The sequence below is a fragment of the Mya arenaria genome, chromosome 8 (assembly GCF_026914265.1).
Source record: "Mya arenaria isolate MELC-2E11 chromosome 8, ASM2691426v1".
NCBI classification, from domain to species: Eukaryota; Metazoa; Mollusca; class Bivalvia; order Myida; family Myidae; genus Mya; species Mya arenaria.
The window spans coordinates 69,317,728-69,340,472 of NC_069129.1; the positions used below are offsets into that span (position 1 = coordinate 69,317,728).

At 34.1% G+C, this 22,745-nt stretch overlaps 1 protein-coding gene across 3 annotated transcripts; it reads right to left on the minus strand.

Annotated features, from left to right (window-relative positions):
* Positions 1-6,732: 6,732 nt before the first annotated feature.
* On the minus strand, positions 6,733-21,460 carry LOC128243385 (CCR4-NOT transcription complex subunit 10-like). 3 transcript variants are annotated; one of them, XM_052961140.1, is made up of 18 exons: positions 21,406-21,460; positions 20,932-21,158; positions 20,477-20,639; positions 19,998-20,059; positions 19,342-19,497; positions 18,467-18,550; positions 17,410-17,515; positions 16,573-16,743; positions 15,582-15,790; positions 14,154-14,269; positions 13,629-13,763; positions 12,321-12,398; positions 11,984-12,097; positions 10,704-10,834; positions 9,544-9,588; positions 8,545-8,666; positions 7,626-7,698; positions 6,733-6,958 (listed from the first exon to the last, which is right to left on the minus strand). In XM_052961140.1, the coding sequence occupies exons 2-18, from the start codon at positions 21,148-21,150 to the stop codon at positions 6,834-6,836; spliced, it is 2,109 nt and encodes a 702-aa protein (XP_052817100.1). In that variant the 5' UTR covers positions 21,151-21,158; positions 21,406-21,460; the 3' UTR covers positions 6,733-6,833. The 3 variants fall into 3 exon arrangements, with proteins under 3 accessions (XP_052817100.1, XP_052817099.1, XP_052817098.1); XM_052961139.1 differs by having other exon boundaries at positions 16,582-16,743; positions 20,920-21,158; XM_052961138.1 differs by having other exon boundaries at positions 20,920-21,158.
* Positions 21,461-22,745: the final 1,285 nt, after the last annotated feature.

Consider the following 22,745-nt stretch of genomic DNA (forward strand, 5'->3'; position numbering starts at 1 on the left):
GAATGTCATGAGGGGTGGTGTTTTGTGTGTTGGTTGTTTTTAGGGATGGTTATGTTGAGGGGTGAATGTCTTAACTGCTCTTGTTTCACCATCATGTTATGGATTTTTTTTTTTCATTTTTATTCAAAAGTGCTTTTCTGGTGCTGTGTCAACTTATAGGCTCTTTCAAACTATTCTAATATAACTTTGGGTAGGTGTATTTTTTGAATGAAGAATAACATTTGATTTGTGCGATGTGTGTTAATATATATATATTTTTTATTATCTGACTTATGCTATTATTGTGTAATCCAGTGCTACCTTATTGCCTGATTGTATTCAAGAGTTCTTGTGTCCTCAAGCAAAATATATCAAATGTTTTTTTTAATATGTATAGCTAATGTTAATCACCTCAACCATTTTAATTATAATTATGCGAAAGAAATTCAACAACTTGAAAAGAGGTGACTGACTAATAACTGTATGGTTTTTAAATGTTAATAACAATTGATAACAGTATGATTTTTAGATGTTAATGACAACTGATAACAGTATGATTTTTAGATGTTAATGGCAACTGATAACAGTATGATTTTTAGATGTTAATGACAACTGATAACAGTATGATTTTTTGATGTTAATGACAACTGATAACAGTATGATTTTTAGATGTGAATGAGAACTGATAACAGTATGATTTTTAGATGTTAATGACAACTGATAACAGTATGATTTTTAGATGTGAATGACTATAAATAGTTTGTTGAACCATTTCCCCTATTTACAAGTAAACCAATTGTGTAGATAATTTTCCAAAGTGAACATCAGCTTTGTGTTTGTGGTCATGATGTGGTTTACATTTTATTTTTGGTTTCTTTCCATAGGTGGCAGTGGCGGTCAGGTATGAATAATGTTTTTGGTATATAAATTATACGTCAAGTTATTATCAAGAACCCTGACAGATTCTGCCACCTCTGATGAAATCAATTTGTATAAATATTCTTGTACTTTTACCATGTAGTTCATGTTAAAAGAATTCATTGTGAACTATTGTGTGTCTCCTTGTAAAATTACCTCCCTTTGTATCATGTACGCCATTTTGTTGTAAATACCTCTGTATAAAGATTAGCTAGGAGAACTGTTACTAGAATTTGTTGACTTCTTTAAAAGTGGATATATTTTAACATCATGTTTTGTTTATGATGGTCAAAGACCATATTTCCTCAAATCTATTTTGTTTTTTTACTTACCACGCTATAAGCGGATGTAACCTCGGGGGGAAAATCTAAAAGTATTTTTCCTTCATTCTTATACGGGTACATATGCAATTTGTTGTATAACATTTGGCTATTAATTCAAATGTTAACAAATTCAGGTTTTTTTCATACATTTTTGGACAAAGTAAGTATTTTCATTGAATACCGGTAAAACATAGTTATTGAATGTGTATTGCTTAGCAATCTTGTTTGTCACTTGTTCAGTATAGTTTGGGGGCATTGAATTTTTATATTTGTTTGGGTGCGTCTATTTGCTATCAGGGGAAGGAGCTTTTTCAATCTGACGATTGTAAGATTTTATCGTTTATTGGCTAGTTAGGAAGGTTTACTGAATTTCAAAAAGCTTTTAAATGGGTTTATCTCACATTTTAAGTTATCATGACTTTGTAGGAAACATGATCAAAATGCTTGTTAGAATAGTTAAATGTTCAAAGTTGAGTTCAATTTTAATATTTGTTTAAAAATGTTAGAAACAATGGTCTATTTTGTTGAAAGCCTTACTATGGCTATTGATTATTGAATCATTTTTTCCTTGGAATACCAAAGCTCTGTTCCATTAAGTATCTGCACATACGTTTGGTCTTTTTTCACAAAAGTAAGTAAAATAACTCGATTCCAAAAAGTTTTACATTTTTTTTCCAATATTAAAGTTGTGAGCAGATCCCTTAAAACATTACTTTGATTTAAATGATAAATGCAAATGTTTACTGTTTCAAATTTGCTATTGTTTTAGTTGTCATCACTATTTTGTGTCTGTATGGAGTTCTTGACATACACATTTTTTTCTCAGATTTTGTGGCTGTAATATTTACTGAGTGTGTAATGTAGGTGTGACCTTTCTTATCATAATCAGAATGATGTAGTGCAGTTTCAAATACTAGTAAACAAAGTTTTATTTTTATTGTGAAGCTCTTGTATAAGATATATCTACAACTACCGTTGCCACTATTTTTTCAGCATCTTTTTTATAACTAGTGCCAAGCCTAATAATATATCATTTTATTCTGGCTCTATATGCAGTGTACCAGTGGTCATACAAAATTGGCAATGTACCAGTGGTCAAACAAAATTGGCAATGTACCAGTGGTCAAACAAAATGGGCAGTGTGCCTGTGGTCAAACAAATTGGGCAGTGTGCCTGTGGTTAAACAAAATGGGCAGTGTACCAGTGGTCAAACAAAATGGGCAGTGTACCTGTGGTCAAACAAATTAGGCAGTGTACCAGTGGTCAAACAAAATGGGCGGTGTACCTGTGGTCAAACAAATTGGGCAGTGTACCAGTGGTCATACAAAATTGGCAGTGTTCCAGTGGTCAAACAAAATTGGTGTTTTTAAAAACAAATCTGAGTGAAACTTAATTTAAGTTTAGATCTGTTCTTGGAATTCTTAAGCATCAGTCTGCATGATCAATCTGTAAACATTTCTAAATTTAGACTCTAGTAAATTGTGTTGATCGCTGCACATATTCTTAAGATTTCAGGAATTGGTAATGCCAAGTCATTATAAGGAGGGTAGTTGGACAAAGTAACATACTGAAAAGATATATAAATAACTACATGTAAAATACCATTGACCTGAAGTGCACATGATTGTTGAACACTGAACAAAAACAGAAGTGGGTTCATTAGTCGTATCATTGTGTATAACATGTTGTCATGTAGAGTCCTAGTGTTCATCCGTTCACCTTAAAGTTGGGAGCACATTAACAAGGCGTAGAAAAATATGCACATTTTTGGTGTTTAACACGTTAAATATATTTTCAATACAATCTGTTTTTATCGGTAATTTTGGCCAAGCCATGTTTTTCTGTGAGTGATATTTTTTGGTAAAATAGGTTTGGAACAAACATTTACATATTTTACGAATATATCAAATTTTGTACAAAAAGAAAATTTTGTTTAATCAAAAAAAGAATGGTTACTAGTAGTTACTGTTAGTCATATATCGAACCAGTTAAGTGAATTCTTCAGGTAATGTGTTCAAGTGTAATGTTATGTAATTATGACTGTTGGTAACATCTGGACTGAAGGGATAGAGGGACCATCTTGTGAACGAGCGTTCAACAAAATGTTGTTCAATCACAATTTTTAACTGAATACTAAACAAGTGTTAAGAATAAAATTTAAGATTTAACTTGTTAATCTGAATTAGCATAGAGTAATTTTTCAAGCCAAACTTTCTGTTTCAAAATATATCTCGTTACAGCCAATATATGAAAGTTGATATGATGGCCGTAAATTCTGTAAAGTTTTGATCTGTATTAACTTTGAATTAGATGGAGTGAAGCAATTTTGATAACATGTAGCGTATGGCCAGTTGTATTTATTATACATAAATAGCAATTTACATGTTTTAAATATTTTTACAAGTTTTTGATAGGTGCCTATTTTGGCTGGTCTGACATCAATGCTTAAAGCTGCACTCTCACAGATTTACCATTTTTACAACTTTTTTATTTTTTGTCTTGGAAAGAGCAATTGTTTTAGTAAATAGCTTCAAACCAATGATATAAGATTGCTGACAAAAAATCAGATCGTAGATTTTCATAATTCTGTTCGAAAATTAATGTTTTATGGCCTAAACCGTTACTAACAGTTTAAGAAATATGCATCAAACATCATTTTTTTAACTTAAATACAAATATCTGCGATCTAATTTTTGTCAGCAATCTTATTTAACTGGTTTCCATGGATTTTCGCAAAAAATGGCTCGTTCCAAGACAAAAAATAAAAAAAATTGTCAAAACGTTCAATCTGTGAGAGTGCAGCTTTAAATAATACACTAATATTCTGCTACAATAATGGGCCGATTGTTCAGAACTTTGTTAAAGTTAGCAACACTGTTTGCGTGACCTTTTGTTAACTTTCAAATCTTGACTGCTCTGGAAGTTTAATGGATACACTTGTGATCAGCTGTATTTCTAACAGGGTTTGAGACCACTTTTACAGCTGTACATGTTTATAAATTAAAATATGTGAGCACATATTACACATTGAAAAGTTAACAACAAGGTCATTAATCAAGTTGTTAACATCAATAAAGTTGTGAAAAACACTGCCCATTGTTGATGAAATAAATTTAAATATACACATATAAAACACTTCTTTTAAAAGTATGATTGTTTAACTAGTGTATGTGTGTAACTAGAGGTGTATATTTCTTTTGCCTTAACAGTAGATACTTTTTCTTGTTTGATTTTGAGGAGCTTTCTAATACTATAGATGTTTTATTTCTTTTGTTGCAGTAGAAATGTACCTTATAGCATTATAGCAAAGGGATCTATGCTATGTATGGTTTAGATCTGGAAAGAGCAGAATGGTTTTGTATTTTTCATGTTCACGTTCTAGTTAAGTGTTACATTTCAATATTGATGTAGAAAACAGTCAAGCTTGTAAATCTTCCAGATGAAGTTCTTTTTATGCACAAATGTTCAGACAATTTTTCAGTCAATTTCCTGATTGCTGTTCAACAGACCTAACTCGAATGTATGAGTCCTTTCCCATTTGTATTCCTTGTGCAATTAAATAGAAATAAATACATCTTTCTCTATGTTTTGTGTTTGTAGCTGGCTTTAGGTTAGCAGATTATATGGAAATTCCGGTCAGGTTGCCACACATTTTGTTGTTGGAAAAATGAAAACAAACTAATAGTTATGAGCTATAGCATACATTGAAGCTATTCTATGCTCATTGAAAGGTATAATTGCTTAAATTCAACTACAGTGATCAATATCATTCGATACAAGTAAATTGAAGTAGTGTTAATACAACATTCAGACGTTTAATGTGTGCTATGGACAAGATTGTAAACAATATTTTGCATGGTTCATAAACGTAATAAATGTATTATGAAGGCAGGAGTTAGCAACCATAAATGTGACATTGACCCCAAAGGCTGGACCTTGATCTTGGTTCTCAATATTTCAAATAATTGTACCAAGTTATTTTAAAACCCACCAAAGCTGGATACAAATGCATTCAAGACATTAAATAACTAGCTCTTCCCATAAGCTACCTACATACAAACTTTCATGACTATCCATCAATTCTTATTTAAGTTATTGTGTGGAAACCAATTTTCTATTTTAAGTAACAGTTACCTTAACCCTGACCCATCAAAGGCAATCCTAAGCTAGCTCTTCACATAAGCTACCTACACACCAACTTTCATCACTATCTATCAATTCTGTTATTTGGAGGAAACATTTTTTCTATTTTAAGTAACAGTGACCTTGACCCTTTAAAAACAATCGCAAGCTAGCTCTTCACATAAGCTACCAACACACCAACTTTCATTAGTATCTATCAAGCTCAAACTCAATTTATTGGGTGGAAACCTATGTTTGACACCCGCTCGCCCGCCCAACAACATCCCCATTCTTATAACCTGTTTTTTGTTAAAAACCTGGTTAAAAATAAGAATTAAATGGCCTTTAAATGTGACCTTCACCTTGAGCTTAAAACCATGGATATTTAAAAGGACATATGCCAAGATATTTTACCATCCCAGGGCAGAGGAAGATCAAACTTGAGACATAAAAGATATGTACATTTGTAAGGGCCTTTAATTATTGGCCTCCATATGTGACTAGCAGGGCAAGGGACCTAAAAATGGCTCAGTTCTCAACTGTAAGTATCCACCTACAAACTGCAATGCCGTATGTACCGTACATGCATGCTGTTTGAATTGCTAGGTATATCAAGTCTTGGTAACCTTGACTTCTCAGCAAGGCTAGACATCTTTTTTATGAGGTTATCATTTGAAAGTCACTTTTAAAAGAATAATAAATGTATTACAAACAAGTATGACGCTGAAACTTTATGGGTTGTTTTTGTCCAGTATAAAAAACTCAGAATTACAGCAACCATTATATGCCTGGTATTTTATCTAAAAACAAAAGATGTCACAAGGAATGCATGTTTGAATATATGCTGCTTTGTCTTAGATATGATATCTGTCAAAAACATAAGTGTAAGGTATTATGTCACTTGAATGAATAAAAATTTAACCAAACATTATAAAGTCAATTAAGGGCCATTATTTGTATTTTAGGATACGGTTATATGGAGTCACGAAACCTATGTTTGATGGCTGTGAGCAATTATGTGAAGTTTGAAGTCAATTGAATGAAGGGTAGGGAGTTATAAGTGAAACTCCCAACAAGAACTTAAATCAGAAACACAATGTGTGTTAAGTCTTATATCTAACTTCCTAAGTCCATCAGGGGCCATAATTTGTATTACAGATGATATGGAGTTATCTTGCCTAACTGTTATGGTCCTAAACAACTGTGTAAAGGATGAAGTGAGTTGATTGAAAGATATTGGTGTTAAAAGTGAAAATCAAACCCTAAAACTTTAACCGACCGAAGACACTGGGGCAAGTAGTTTATATAGACCTCCTTATTTTTCAAATAATAGTAAAAAATGATCAGCCTATGCTGTAGTAAATAAGAATACTATGTTATAAGGATTTTTATCAATTTATTTCCATAATTTAGCAAAAATCAATCTGTTGTAGAGTTCATTCAGATGCAGCAAGTCCATTGTTCAGTAATTCCCTGTCACCACCCTGCCCCTCATTCTGTATTCCAGGTTGAAGTGTTTCCACCCGGCTTCATGGACGCCACCTTCATGTCAATTCTGTTCGGGGTCACATGACCAAAGTGCTCCTTGATAACAAACTGTGCCATTTTTCTGCGACCTGCAGAGCAAAGTTAAAGATGCCTTAAATAAACTTGACAAAATCAGGAAAAACTGTTTCGTAGCATTGTAAACTAATGTAATAACAATATCCAACTTGTATAAGGTCAGGTTGTTGTAATTGATTACTGTGTTAGGTTTTATATGAACAGGTGGATCCCCAGTAGCAGTGTGTGTATAATGGTGAATACATAGAAAAGTTAACTTTGTTTAAAATATTCATTCGAAGCAAAATGGTGCCATCCGACGTAGCATTTATCACATGGTATACACACACTGAGTAGGTCACATACATAAACATAGACCGTTAGATCTCCAGTAGGACATATACATGCACATGTGTGCAATAAAAGGCTGTAATATGAGACATAAAATTAGAATCTGACTTCATTCTTCTCTTATGCATCTGTTTAACATTCAAGCTTTATTGCACTTTATAAGTTTAAACTTACTTATTTTACAACGATTGTTAAACAAGTTATTACAACATTACATTAATCACTCTCGTTGGCATGATTTTACACGAGAGTGTGGTCTTGTGTCATGGAATTGACCCGGGTCGCCTAGGTGAGAAGCGAGTGCGTTAACCACTGCTCTAACCCCAGACAATTCCCCATAATTGAAAATGTTCTTAGTAATTGACCACTGTCATGAACAAATGCACAAACCTTCAATGAGGTCTAGATAGAGCTTGAGAAAATACATCTGGGCCGGCAGTGGCGCACCTATGAACTTCGAACTCTGTAATGAACGACAGATTTGACATAACAATTCAATATCTCAAATATAAACAAAAACTTTTTTTTAAACTAAACAGATTAGTTTTGAAGTCAAAACCATCAAATTTAAATCATTTAATGTTGAGTTAAATGGAGTATATTTCTTAAATAATTGAGAAATGCACTCCTACCACTTTCATTAGCTATCGTAAATTATTTGTAGCATGATCTTTAAAAAAAATCCATTGAGTTCTATGAATGAGCATAAAATGTGGATGGACAAAGATAGAAATACTGGTATGAAGTATGGATGGACAAAGACAGATATACTGGCATGAAATGTGGATGGACAAAGACAGATATACTGGCATGAAATGTGGATGGACAAAGACAGATATACTGGCATGAAATGTGGATGAACAACACGCACGCACACACACACAGATATACTGGCATGAAATGTGGGTGGACAAAGACAGATATAATGGCATGAAATGTGGGTGGACAAAGACAGATATACTGGCATGAAATGTGGATAGATAAAGACAGATATACTGGCATGTCATTTGGGTGGACAAAGACAGATATACTGGCATGAAATGTGGATAGATAAAGACAGATATACTGGCATGTATTGTGGGTGGACAAAGACAGATATACTGGCATGTATTGTGGGTGGACAAAGACAGATAAACCTGCATGAAATGTGGATAGATAAAGAGTCTTTATTAAAGACAGATATACTGGCATGTATTGTGGATGGACAAAGACAAAGATACTGGCATGAAATGTGGATGGACAAACAGACAGACATACTGACTCATATAACAAAGTTAAAATACAACATGGCTACAGATATAAGCCTTACCTCAGCCAGATAGTTTGTAGCCTTGTCATACTCCCCCCGTACGGCATGGGCTGCTGCCAAATTGTATTGTATGATAGCCTTAGCTGTCCTCACATCTCTTGGGCACCATGGATAAAACGCACCTAACAATTGTAATAAATACCATGTAGATCAGTTATTGTGCCATTGCTAGGTGATACGGCAAGATGGCTGTCACTGTTCGCACATGTTCAGGGCTCCACACGTAAAACACACCTGATAATGGTAATACAAACTTTGCAGATTAGTAATTGTGCCACAGCCAGGTGATACTAGGAGATAGTGTTCACCGTTCACCCACACCTTACGTGGGTATTGTACATATTTCCTTCCCAATAACCATGAATGTAAGGCTTTTCATAATATTGCTTTTCCGTATAAACTTATCAACAGAATAATACCCATAAATAAATACCTATTTAAATGTAAATTATCCAATTCTAGTTCATGCACCTTGTGTTCTGTTCTAAGGAAACAATAATGACATGTTCTGGGAGTGTTAGATCATTCAAGACCTATGGAATAACTTGAAGCGCTTTCTCCACTCGAAAAGTTTTGAAATTGAACTAGTTCAAACAATATTTTATAGGGAATAAACGTTGAAAGAAATTATTGCTGTATTAACTTTATAGTAATACTCAAAATACAGAGAAATAACTTCCGCATATTTAACAAAATACCTATATATATTTGAATCAACATTGGAAATGAAAAAGCTATTATGAAAAATAAATTACCGGTCAACGTCCATTTACAAAAATGAGTTTTTCTCAAAAATGGGCTTTTCAATCATAACTATCAGATATATAATACATTTTTAGAAAGTGGCTTAATCTTACATATTTCTTTTACTTATCTGGTTTTAAGTTCTTTTTCTATTTAAAGTAAGTTCTGATTCTAATTCTCATTTGGCAGACTTCCCATTTTACTTGAGCTTTATTGTTCTGTCAAATAGTTTCATTTTAACGGAAGTTTTTGTACCTTTTATTTCTGGGTCTGATTCTTTCTCTAGCTTCTCGGTCTTTTCTGTAACAGAAACAGTACATATATTGTCTTTATGACAACGGTAATGGATATTTAAAGACTGTTTATTTCATAAAACCTGCATACATAGTTATTTGTTAGCAATGTATTGAACAAAAATGATAATTAAATGCTAAATTGCCACCTGAGACATGAAATTGCAAAGCTATGAAATCTGATTTATTTGCAAAAATCCAGTACAAAACCTGATACTAGTAAAAGTTCTCATCTGCATAGAATTGTTGATATTTAAAAACACTTTTTCTGAAAAAATAATTGGTTGGGCAGAAATGAGTGACCTGATTTTTCTAACCTCTCTCTTATACCAGCTTTTATCAACCTTCTTAAGTTGTGACATTTATTTTGAATTCGAGAGAAATTCACAATCTCAGTTAACATTAATTATCAGTTTACTGTGCATCCAATGAGTACTCTACTTATCATTTTGCTTGAGAACCCATTATTCTAAAACATAGGCATCCCATACACAAAACTAATCCTGAAGACATTTTTATACAGTGATATTTTTTTTTTAAGTATTTTCATCATCTGTTCCTTCCAAATTGAGAATTTTTACAACTTTGGGGAAAATACAGTCATGCCAAAATAGCAAACATAAAAGCAAATATACATGTTTTACTTTTTTATGCATACATTATGTTGTAAAAGAGCTAGTCTTATAAAGATTTTTTTTTAAGAAATTCATTTACAGAATTTGAATTTAATTAATTGGGAAAATATAAAATTTTGGAAAAAATTAACACTTTTTTCCCAAGGGAAACAGCCCTTGGAAGGCTGAAAATTGTACCAAAAAAATCACTGTTATAAGGGATGCATTCAAGGAAATTTGAACATCAATCAATGATTAGATAAAATCTACTAATCCTAAAGATCCCAATTTATTACGCTCAATTGGGAAGAAAGCAACCAGCTGATATGGATATGAACCAAGATAGCACAGCCTTTCCCGTGGCAAGGCTTGAATCCAGAGAGGAGGAAACCTATACATAGCTAAAAATCCTAATCCTAAAAGCATGAAATTAGTTGATGTGTCAGGAATTCAAGTCCATGGAAGGGTAACAAGAACTCTATTACTTTCAGTGTTGTCTTGTACCTACCTGGGTCTAGCTTGTTGTCAGGGAGCGTGGTGGCAACATCGGTGACGAGGTCCGGGTTGAGGTGCTGGATCCCATCAGCAATACGGTCCAGCGACACCAGGGCCTCACCCATATACATGTGGGCCAGGTAACTGAAAACAATTAATACTAGGAATAAACAGAAACTTCATGTTGGCAGACATTATCATATTTTTGCTATATGTACATTTTAATGCATCAATTAGAATTTTATAAAAATCTAAAAAGCTGTCACAGAGAGAGTGCGCTCGACTTTTCTGCCGCTTTTCAGTGTAAGGATTGAAATTTTTTGGCAAAACATGCATGGATTACTGTATTAATTCTCAATTCATTTAATCAAGTAGTTATTGAGTTATAAACAGCTTACACGCAAAACCTTAACCTTGATTTCTAAGTCAAATAATAAAGGCCCATAATTTGCATAATATTCAAAAAAGTGTTATCTAATTTCATTAATTTAGTAGGTTAGATAGTTGGGAATATATATCTAAAGTTTCAATGCAATACATGATGTGTTTTCTGAGATATTGACTTAAATGTTGATACATGCAAAACCTTAAACAGAATTCAAATAATAGGGCAAATATTAACATTAAATGCAAACTAGAGATATCTAGCTTGGTTAATCAAGTACCGGTAGGTTGGATGGATGCAAAACCGTAACCAGAATTTCTAAGTCGAATAAAAAAGGGCGATTATTTGCATTAAATGCAAACAAGAGTTATCTAACTTGGTTAATTAAGTAGGTTGGATGGTCGAGTTCCATTGTATAAAGCTTCAATGCAATACATCAAGTAGTTGCTGAGTGCTATTCCAGTAAAACATATAACCAATGGGGGGAAGGCATTTATTTAAATAGTATATAGGTTGGTGTCTTTTTTCGCTAATTTGGACCCCGAATCGGTAATTTCTGTAGGGGGGTGGTATATTTAAAAGTGCCTTCCCCCCAGGGGTTATATGTTTAAATGGAATAGCCCTGAGATATAAACCTATGTTTGCTTACATGCAAAACCTTAACCAAGGTGTGACACCGATGCCAGGGTGAGTAGTATAGCTCTCCTTATTCTTCGAATAGTCGAGCCAAAAAAACTCTTTTCACCACCACTTAAAACAGCAGTACCTACAGAGTCATTTCTAATGAAGGATTAAAAAGGTTGATAGATAATGTGACATTTATTATGAACTATTTTAGACCTATCTTTATTGTCTGTGTAAGTTATTACTAAGAAGGAAACAAAATCCTGACCCATGTCCACACTAACCTCTGTGCGCCCGAGATTCTGGGCAGTTTAAGAAGTGTACCCGCATACTCCAGGGCCATGGTGTAGTCGTTCAAACACAGGGCCACGTACGAACTCGCACACAACACAGAACACCTGCATGATTAATGAAATTCTTCCAGTAAGACAATATTAAACAAAAAGAAAAAGATGTAATTTGTAAACTACTTAATATATAAACTGATCCTCATCTATATACTAGTATTCTTTATAGCAATACCAAGACATATCAGCTATGTAAGGTTCTGTCTTAACCTTTTCTGTAGCCTCCATACATGGATTTTTAGAAAGGCCTGGTGCATTGATGTGAATTATTTACCTGAGGTTGTGTACTTCTGGAGCCCTCATGGGGTTACCGGGTGGGGCCTGCAACAGGACTGCTTCTGGACCCAGCTTACTGTACAAGCAAAGAGCAAATGTAATGTAGATCATGTCATTATACAGGTAATGTAATGGCAATAGATTAATACTAATAGCAAAAGTATTAACCTTTATAAAAAATATTTTAATATGTATGTTTTTACTTCAAAAGGTTAAATATTTTACCACATAAATGTTCTTGTGATAACTTGAAAGTAAACTTCCAGTCTCTGACAGTTAACATCTGGGTCCTTATATATGAAACACCTACAGGTAAATGTTCAACTCAGATTTTTAATTGGGTTTTTGGAAGGTGAACTGAAGAAAACTGTCAAAGTTTATAAAAACAATTGCAAATAATGACTAGATCTTGATCTCATAAATAACTTCACATCAATAATATTCAACTGAAGAAGAAAACACTTATTCGGCCCCGGAACAACTATACAGGCGCTGAACTATAAGAGCCCAAATAGTCTGTGTGAGCTCAAGGCAGCAAGATTTTAGACACCTTTCTTAACAATGCTATATGTTAACACTTCACACATGCTATAGACAATGGTACACAAGCAAACTATCTGGAGTAAGATACTTCTTAGCCAACATTTACAAAAGGTCCCTCTACTTTTGGAAAAGGGTCTGACTTCAGGATTTATCTTAATGCTATCATCTTTAAAGAATCTATTTATGTATCATTGTATGAACTTATACGTTACAAAAATGCATGCTAAATTCATTTCTACAGTATAACCTTCCATGCAGGAACATGTAAAACGAGCTGATAATTAACCTCTAGTGTTTGAGTGTCAGCACTTGACCTTTTTTTTATCAAAAACTTCAAATGGCTTAACCGTTTTAAATCTTCAATGTGAGCATGTCTTTATTTATGACCCTTAATATATTATACTATGGTAATCAAGCACTAACTGGCATATTGTCCCACTGTAGCAAGCTTCATACACTACGTGACATAGATGACAGATAGCACCAGGTCGGCGCATGGTGAATTTAGAGACGATTTAGGATCACAGATTTTTTTATTTTTATTAAAGAAATGAAAATCCTCAAAGAACCAATGAAATCGTCCTTTTTTCAACAAATCACAAAATTCCAATTCCACTAATATACACAAGTTCACAGTATTGCAAAATATAAATCAATTATTTTACATTTTTGAATAATGATTTCCAGAATCAGAAGTATGAGCATAAAATCAGATTCAGACCATTTGTCTGGGCATGCCACTGGAATATGTCCCCATTCTTACCCGTCCTCCTTATCCTCGTTTTGTGATGTGTCTGTGGGCGAGGTCTCTGGCACCCCTGACAGCAGCTGCAGGGCGTTACGCAGACACAGGGATGCAAACTCCAGGGTCGCAGCTGGGATGGCCGGTGTACCAACACTACATCAGTAGAATAAGATTCAGAAGTAGTATGTTCTAACACAGAAATTACACCATCTAATAATAAAAAAAAAATATAATATTTTTTCTGTATTTACCATTTATTTAAATAATGTGTTCAGGTACTTACATGCCTATATCTGGAATGGATCAGTCCATTTTATTTTCTAAACAACCCTTTGAAGGTAATGTATGGATACTTTAAAGCAGTTAAACATTTCTCTAAATGCAATCACTTCAAAGAAAGGCATTGTTTAAAGAGACGTAGCTGTAATATAGATAGACTTCATTAAAATTCACTAATCCTAAATTCTTGCAATGATATATGTATGATATGTGTTATTTCAATGTATTTCCATGAAATTAATTAGGATTAAACTAAAGTTTCACCTGTTTTTGTCCTGGTTGACTCCAGGGCCCATGATGAGCTTCCTGTGAACCCCGCTACCCACACTGCCTTGGATCACTTCCTGTCGCTTCTGTAACTTACGGTCATCATCATTGTTCTGAAATGAGAGAAGGGGATTTGTGTATTTCTTTACAAGTTGAAAAGGTTACTTTTCGAATATAAACATAGGAATAGGTTTTATACTTACAGACCTTATTAACTGTCCCTTTAAGATTGACTAAGTATTTGGAGTGTTCCCCTCTCAATGGCAGTTAAGTTTCATGTAGTGTGGCCATTACATGTCAAAAACTAGTTCCACTGGAAGACAACTCAAATGGATGGTAATAATTTTAATCAGCATTTAAAAACAGTATATACCAGTGGGATAAATCATCATTTAAACGCCTGAAGAAGAAAACGTACACTATGCAATGACCAGGTAGACACAGAAAAACGTTTAATCATTGTGTTGAATTTTATAAGTCCTTAAAAGAATAATTTTTTGCTTATTTCGTATTAAATTCATTTTGAATTTTATCCATAAGACAAATCATTAAAATAGCTTTATTTGTTATCATTCTGATTTTTAAGAAAAAAGCCAAAACCCCAGAATGGGCGAAATGCCCCTAAAGCAAACCGTATGCTATGTGCTACAAGCATTAGCCAAAATATGTCTCCTCTCTATTCTCAATAACGCTTCCTAATATAATCAAATGGTTGAACGACATGAAAATCAGGATCGAAAGATCTGAGCGAAAATAACTTTTCCGACCATGACCCAGATTTGGTCCAATGACCTAAATTTGCCAACAGCCAAGAGCTAATCCAGGTTGACTTCGTCATAGATTGTGAACTATTGAAACAGTAATTGAACATTAAACAGCAGAAAAAAACAAAATCTCAAGAATTAAATACTGGATCATCGAAATGAATGAAATATAAATAATCTAAAATAGATGGATATGCACATCAGATTTTCAGTTATAGTGTGTTATTACCCAAGTTGATTAGGTTCGTGAGCAATCCACAATCAAATTAATAAATGTCTAATGAAATCTGAATAAAATGAATGTAAATAACTAATCAGTCGTACTTTTATACCAAGTTTTATAGTTTTCATGAACTTTTATTTTGATAACATAATTGAATTTTTTTCGAACTGACGTGAAAGAATATTTACAAAATTTGAGTATGATATCAATCCCTTATGTTAACAACACTGTCATCTTGAACAAAGTTCTAAAAATTTGTCCTAATGTAAGTTATACTTGTAATGATAGGACATCAAATTGATTTTGTTACTTCCCACAGCAATCATATATAATGTGCATTACCAAAATTTTCATTCTTAACCTTCCATCTGGTTCTACATCGAAACATTGTTTGGTAAAACTTTTCTGAGATAGAACACATTATCCTATAAGCCATACCTCTCTGTACGCCATGATGCAGCACTCAGCCAGGCGGAGCCAGAGATGCGGGTTCACCTGGTAGATTTGCACAGCCTCAATGAGACACTCAAACGCAGGCATGGCCTTCCCACAATGCAGCAGCTCGATACCCATGTTGTACATAAGCTCAAAGTGGCGAGACATCCCGAGACAGTGTAAAGGCCGACCAGACAGTGTCAGGCTTCCACCTGGAGAACAATCCATGTAGAAAACATTCATTAAGTTCAGAAAATTATTAAAAGAACAGTTGCGAAAGTTGCTTTTTTTACCTATATTGAGGTTGAATCAATCTTTTCCAACAATGCTTCATTCCATTCTTAGTATGTTTATCAAAATAGATGTTTTTATTCAGTAACTGATTTAAAAAAAATCATTCAAAGCTACAATCACAACCACAATTGCTTTATTTTAATAGGTCTTATGGACAAAACTATTCCAGACAACATTTAAATGATCCTGATTAAAGGGACTAGACGCCAGATGATAGCATTGCAATTAAAAAAGAAAATTGTCGAAAACTTAACATTCCATTGATATCATTGTGTACAGCCCATTGACTCTGACTAACTGATGTATCACATCGCTTCCAACACATGTTTCTTTTGCAGTTTGTGCATATATTTCCAAAGCAAACTTTACTGGGTTTGCCTAACATGTAATTCCCAGTAATTTTTAAATAAGTGATGATATATGTATCTTTACTAAACACGGGACCTATATGTGCTAGATATACACACTATAAACAGAGATACCAGTATGCTCTATTTTTAACAGGCTAAATTAGCATGACAGTAATAAAATATTATTTTAATCATGTAACATAGTGCATTATCAGCCTCATACTACCTCATATTGAGAATTCTAGGCTTGTTATAAGGAAATACTGTTTTTGCCGATTTTGGGACCATCTGGTGTCAAGTCCCTTTATAGTGGGAACACATCCAAGCAATATCAGACCAAAAAGTCCGACCATTATCACCAGCATGTTGTCGATTCTGGTCTGTTGAACGCCTCATCTCCCGTACGACATTCTCATTCTCCTGCAGAGCCTTACGGAAGTAGAACGCCCCGAGGTGGTGCTTCCGTAGATGGAAGTGGACACAGCCCATGTTATTGTAGTGCATCACAGTCAGACACTCTCCTGGGAAACAGAGATTATGATACATACATTGAATATGATATTGGGCCAATTGTTCAGAACTTTGATAAAGTTAACAACTTTGTAAATTTCATTGTTATTAAATTTCAAATCTTTATTGCTCTTGAAGTTTAATGGATACACTTGTGATCCGCAGTTTTTCTTACAAGACTTGAGACAACTGTTTCAGCTGTACTTGTTTTATTTAAATATATAAGCACATAGTATCATATTGTTCACATTTAAATGTTATTGTGTTGTTAATCACATTTTAAAATTTCACAAAGTTCTGAACAAGCGCCCTATTGTGTTTTAAATCGCAACTTTTTATAATTATATGACTTATAGATAGCTGTTCTACCCATTATACTTAACATTGCAATGTTAAATGGTCAATAATTAACAAGCAAATACATCTACCTGAGGTTATTAGTCGTAAATTACAGAATGAATTAACAAGAGCTGTCACAGAGACAGCGCGCTCTACTTTTCTGCTGCTTTTAAGTTTTGGTGAGGCGTGCATGGATTACTTTAAAATTAGATTACATGCAAATCCTTAATCAGTAAAAAAGGGGGGACAACATATGCACAACAGAGTTATCTTACTGGATTAATATAGAAGATCAAAAAAATGAAAAAATGGAGAACCATGTTTATTAGTGTTTTAACCTTTATCCGTATGCATCTGAGGCCCCGATCCAAGCATCTTCATGGCTTTCCTGTAGTTTCCCCTCAGATACTCAAAGTTTGCCTTCAGGAAAACCACTGACGTGTTCTGTGGAGAGAGGAAAATATATTTGTAAATATGTATTTTAAATACATACTATATGCTTTGGTATCATGAATAATCAATTATATAATTATGATTATGTTTGCGTCTGTATAAAATGTTGTGTTTTATGACTGATGTATATACTAGGGCATTATAATTGAAACTAATACTCTTATTCAGAAACAAAAGTTGTCTTCAATATTTCACCAAGCAGTGAAGAAATCAAGACAAGGCTATACATGGGTACTTCAAAAAGTCCTGTTATATGGTAAATGTCATGCAAACCACAATAGATTAGATACATGAAACCACATTGTATGTATGCCATCTGTACACAGTGGCACTATTGTATTCCTTCTAACCATTGTCTAAAACCATCAGGCAAGTCTGCCCTTGGTGCATTATCTTAGTATTAGTTAGAATAATTCAGTTACTCCTTTCTGAAATCCTTCCCTTATAAATGATATATGTAAACCAACCAAACTGCTAATCTCCTTTAACCATCTCCTTCACAGCAGCAACATACTTTACAGTTAAAGGAGTTGTTGTTGTCCATAATGGTGGCCATCTTTTATACTTAATTGAAAAGCTTTATATATCTTAAAAGATTACACTATTTCATCTTCATCATGAATGAACGGATTGATAAATAGGTGTGAAATACCAAATTGGGACTGCAACTTTTTACTTCAAAATAGCGTTTATTTTGAAATAGAGATTAATTAGTATTAATTAAAAAATTATCAAACAAAGAAGGAATGAAATTGGGACAATTTTATTTCAAAATAGCATTAAACTTTGGATAAACGGTGTTCAGAATAGCGGTGTTTAGATCTATACCATACCTTTTTAAGTATCTTCACAACTATAGCCAATACATCAATAATGTTCAAAAAAAAATACCAGTTTCAACAGGATATAGAGGAACATGAGGAAACCAGCTACAGTACTTACAGAAGATTGCACATTCATTAATGCTTTAATTTCTCGTTTGCATGCTTTCAGTGACTTCATCATGACTAGACATCTGGTCTTGAACTGAAACCAAAAAATGAAGATTTTGGAAATTAAATAACAAAATCATTTATATTCAGGAATACTTTCTAAACATAAAATACCAAGAATTATTTATATCGGCAAGAACTGTCACAAAACAGCCCACTCAACTCTATGCCACTTTCTCTTTGAGCTACATAACTGATTACCATGTATGTTTGATTTAATATGTGCATGTCAAATACATGGGCCATAACTTGTATTGAGGATCATATAGAGTTAACTAACTTAATTATCACTAGTGCGAAGTACAAATGTTCATTGCATGAGGATCACAAGTAAATGGAATGAATGGATAAAGGACCAAAAGTCCAAAATTCCTAAAAACACTTTGTCAATCAGGGGTAATACTTTCAAAAGAGGCTCATTTAGAGTTGTCTAACTTAATTGTCTGATGGCACTTTACAATTGTCTTAAGTTTCAAATCGACTGAATGAACAGTTTAAGATACGACTCAAAATCCAAACATGCCAAAAAACTAACCACAGAAGTCTGGTCAAGAGAAAATCCCTCCTTATTCCATGAAAAGTAGAGCTAAAAAGTGTATCACAGTCATTTACTACGCCAAAAAACTATTTCTTGTTCTTTGTCTATTGTAAATTTGGCATAATTTACTCTATTCCCTCAAATTTTGCTACACTGGGCTTGTTGGTCAGATGTCATATGCAAACTCTTGAATTATGCACAATGACTAAGAATCCATTGATTTAAATTATACCAGTAGAAACTTCAATAACATAAGTGAATAATAGTGCATATTCTACAAGCTTTACCACACTAAGCATAGGTCTCCAGTTTTCCCAGGAAGACTCTGTGTTGGATGGTGATCCCTCTTTTCCTTCTTCCCGGCCTGGCTCGCGTTCCGTCGTGATCCGGCCGTTTAACACATTCTTCTCAATATAAGTAAGCAGACCCATTGCCTTCTCAGGCTGAAATAGATGAATGTCATACACTTCCAACTAATTTATGATATGCACTGGCATTAGTTTCAATATTCTGTAAAAAGTCACAATAGAAAAGATTAGTAGCAATCATATTTTACACACTTATCTAGACTTGTGAAATAACTAATCTAGCGTTACATATAAGAGTCATAATGGATGTAAATACACTAAAAGTGCTCTAATTATTTAAAATTGTTATATGGGTGTACCATTCCTACAGTCAATTAACAATCAATTTGACTTTGGATATGTAAAATACATGTATATTTGAAATTCAATGTGTCAGTACACTTACTTTCACATTTGCCATTACCCTTTATTGAATGAAACCAAGCTGTACGACCAGTACACACTTTGCAAAATTAAGTAAGGGCGTAAAATATACTTCAAGTAAAATGTTTTTTGCAGATTTGCTAATCTTTATTTATTTCATAAAATTAAAATATTCATCAATTGTTTTCCACTTGTAATCACTGACAAGTTACCTGGTATGTACAAAGATACAACTCAACTTGCAGCAATAGAACTTTCTTGCATAGGCCTTCATCTGTAAAGAAATCAAAACACTGCTGAAATCATTTTAAAGCTCTAAATTAAAACTAGAAAGACGTTTAGAGAAAGGGTTCCTCACAAGGGCTAGTTAAGTTTCTACCTATGTTAGTCATTGCTTCAGCCCCATCTCAACCATTGTGAAGACAGTTAACAGCTGATAAATATGAGCAATATTTCAGCATGTTTTTTTGGTAGAAACCAGCACTGGTAGGACCTTGGTAAGAGACGGACAACTTTCCACTACCAGACCAAGTTTTCTTTACTTTGAGAGGTACAATTATATCTACAAAAGGTCAATATAGAGCAGGGATTCAATAAACACAGCCAGTCTATAATGGCCTTTAAATCCTAAAAATAACAGTAATTAGTTTTGTTTTTTTAGTACTCAAAGAATAATTCTTGAAAGCCTGACCTCCAGTTGAGCTGAGCGGATCAATGAAGGGGAAGAGTTTATCCAGGATGGCGAGAGAGGCGCGGTTCTGGCGGAGGTGGTAGAGGATAATGGCCTGGTTGTAGAACAGAACACTGTGATCTACGTCCTCCAATCCCTCCCCACTATCAAGGTTCACATGCGCCTGGAGGAAAACAATCGTGCATGATTGAAGAGAATTGCAAAGGTTGTATGTTTGTACCCAGAAAAGGGCATAACATGGTAGACCTTTTTAAAATAACCTTTAAAAAAATGGTTAAACTTCTACTTAGAGAAAAGATGACATTGGAGTATAAAGAGTATTACATAGAGATAAACATTACATTTGCCGGCAGTGTAAACAAAAGCTATATGTATCAATATCTGTAGCTTAATTTACCAACAGTCATTTTGCTGACAGAATTTAAGATCATTTACGACACTACCATCTGACAAACGTTTGCAAGGCTCTGTCTGAAATCGTCTGTGCTCTGTGATCCTGACAGACAGAAGTCTGCAACGGCCTTGTTATGGACAACACGGGGGTCATTGCCACGCAGAACCATAAGTTTGTTCATGATGTTGCAGCATGATGTGAACTGTTTCCGGTCAAACTCCTGCATGGCCAAAGTGGCGAGCTCCTTCTGCTGTTCTGTGACTTGAGCATTCTCACCCATTATGTGCTCTGAAATCAACAGGCATGCATGTTATCATTATATTATTTTACCAATGGTAATAAAATTAACAACACAGCTGAATGAGCGTTTAATTACACCGATAATAGGAGTGAAATACCCGTTTTTTCAAGTCGATCTATTAGATACGTAGCAGTTTCTTTGTGGATTTGAAGACAAAAAACATATATCGACAAAATGCATTGAAAACCGATACACATTTGACAATAAATTTTAACTAATTCACACAATACTTACGAGCCTTCAACAGCAAATCAGTGTCACGTAAAAGCTTATTCTTAAAATGGTTACATCTCGGCAGTTTCCAGTCTCATGCTACAGCTAAACGACGGTCACCAGCCCTTGGGTTTCCACGGAACCAATTTTAAGACGCAGGGCTAATTATATGTGTCTATAATGTGTTTGTAATTTTCATATTATTAAAATTCTCTGTCTGGTATGAATATATTAAACAAGAGCACCAACTATCGCAAAATACGCTCGTCCTATTTCAAGTTTGGTGATACATGTAACCTGGGAGTAGGATTACATTTTGTTATTGACCCAGTTGTAACTTGTTGTATGTTAAGCCACTATAGAGAGCGGACACCATAATGCACCCTTAGTGGCTGTTGCTGTCGAGCCTTATCAATATGTTCTACTTATACACATTCTGACCACAATTGGTGATAATTGGACAAAGGCTTCTAAAGTTATTGATCAGACAAGGCCGATTTCAGATATTTTTTACGATTAGAGAGCGATTACACTGGAGTGATTCGAGCGATTTATCTGGTTAACTAAATTGTCCGAGATATTATGCATTTACACATTCTGACCAACCTTGGTGATGCTGGGACAAATGCTTCTCAAGTCACAAGTTTTGATCGGACAACAACTGATTGGGCGCTGAGCCGCAGGTGAAACTATATAATACGTATGACGGTAAAGTTGGAAGGTAGTTGGTAGTTGGTAGTTGGGGATTCGAATATTCAACTACTTACCAGTTGCCAGTTGGGGATTCGAATATTCAACTACCTGCTAGTTGCCAGTTGGGGATTCGACAAACACTGTTTTAATTTACTTTTATTCGTGTATTCGCCAGTCGGATATTCGACTATTTCCAGTCGATTATTCGCGAATGTTCAACTGCAAACCAGTCAGTAGTTGGGGATTCAGATTATGTCTACATGTATGGTTTTAAACGCACATATCGGACAATTAATCGCCAAACGTTTCTTTATGCATGTACACATATGTATCTTTGCGACAAACACTATTTAATTTACTTTTATTCGTATATTCGCCAGTCGGATATTCGACCATTTCCAGTCGATTATTCGCGAATGTTCAACTGCAAACGTCCCGTTTTAATGAAAGCGCGTATAACTACGAAAAATTAATAATTTTAATAATGTTAATTTTCTCACAATACGTCCCCAAATGATATAATTTTACGATTCGGACAGATATGTAATCACCCCATGCTTGTATGGAGGATGGGCAGGCTATCGAAGTGTTATTTTAACTAAATGACATGAAACTTCGCAGCGGAACTCATATATATATGTACACAGATACTCAGAGATAAACTCATC

Coding starts and splice junctions, on each gene's coding strand:
- LOC128243385 (XM_052961138.1), bottom strand. CDS start 21,150: ATGGGTGAGAATGCTCAAGTCACAGAACAGCAGAAGGAGCTCGCCACT. Junction 9,589..10,703: donor TGACAACAAGCTAGACCCAG/GTAGGTACAAGA, acceptor TTTCTGTTACAG/AAAAGACCGAGAAGCTAGAG. Junction 6,959..7,625: donor CTATCTAGACCTCATTGAAG/GTTTGTGCATTT, acceptor TTTGCTCTGCAG/GTCGCAGAAAAATGGCACAG.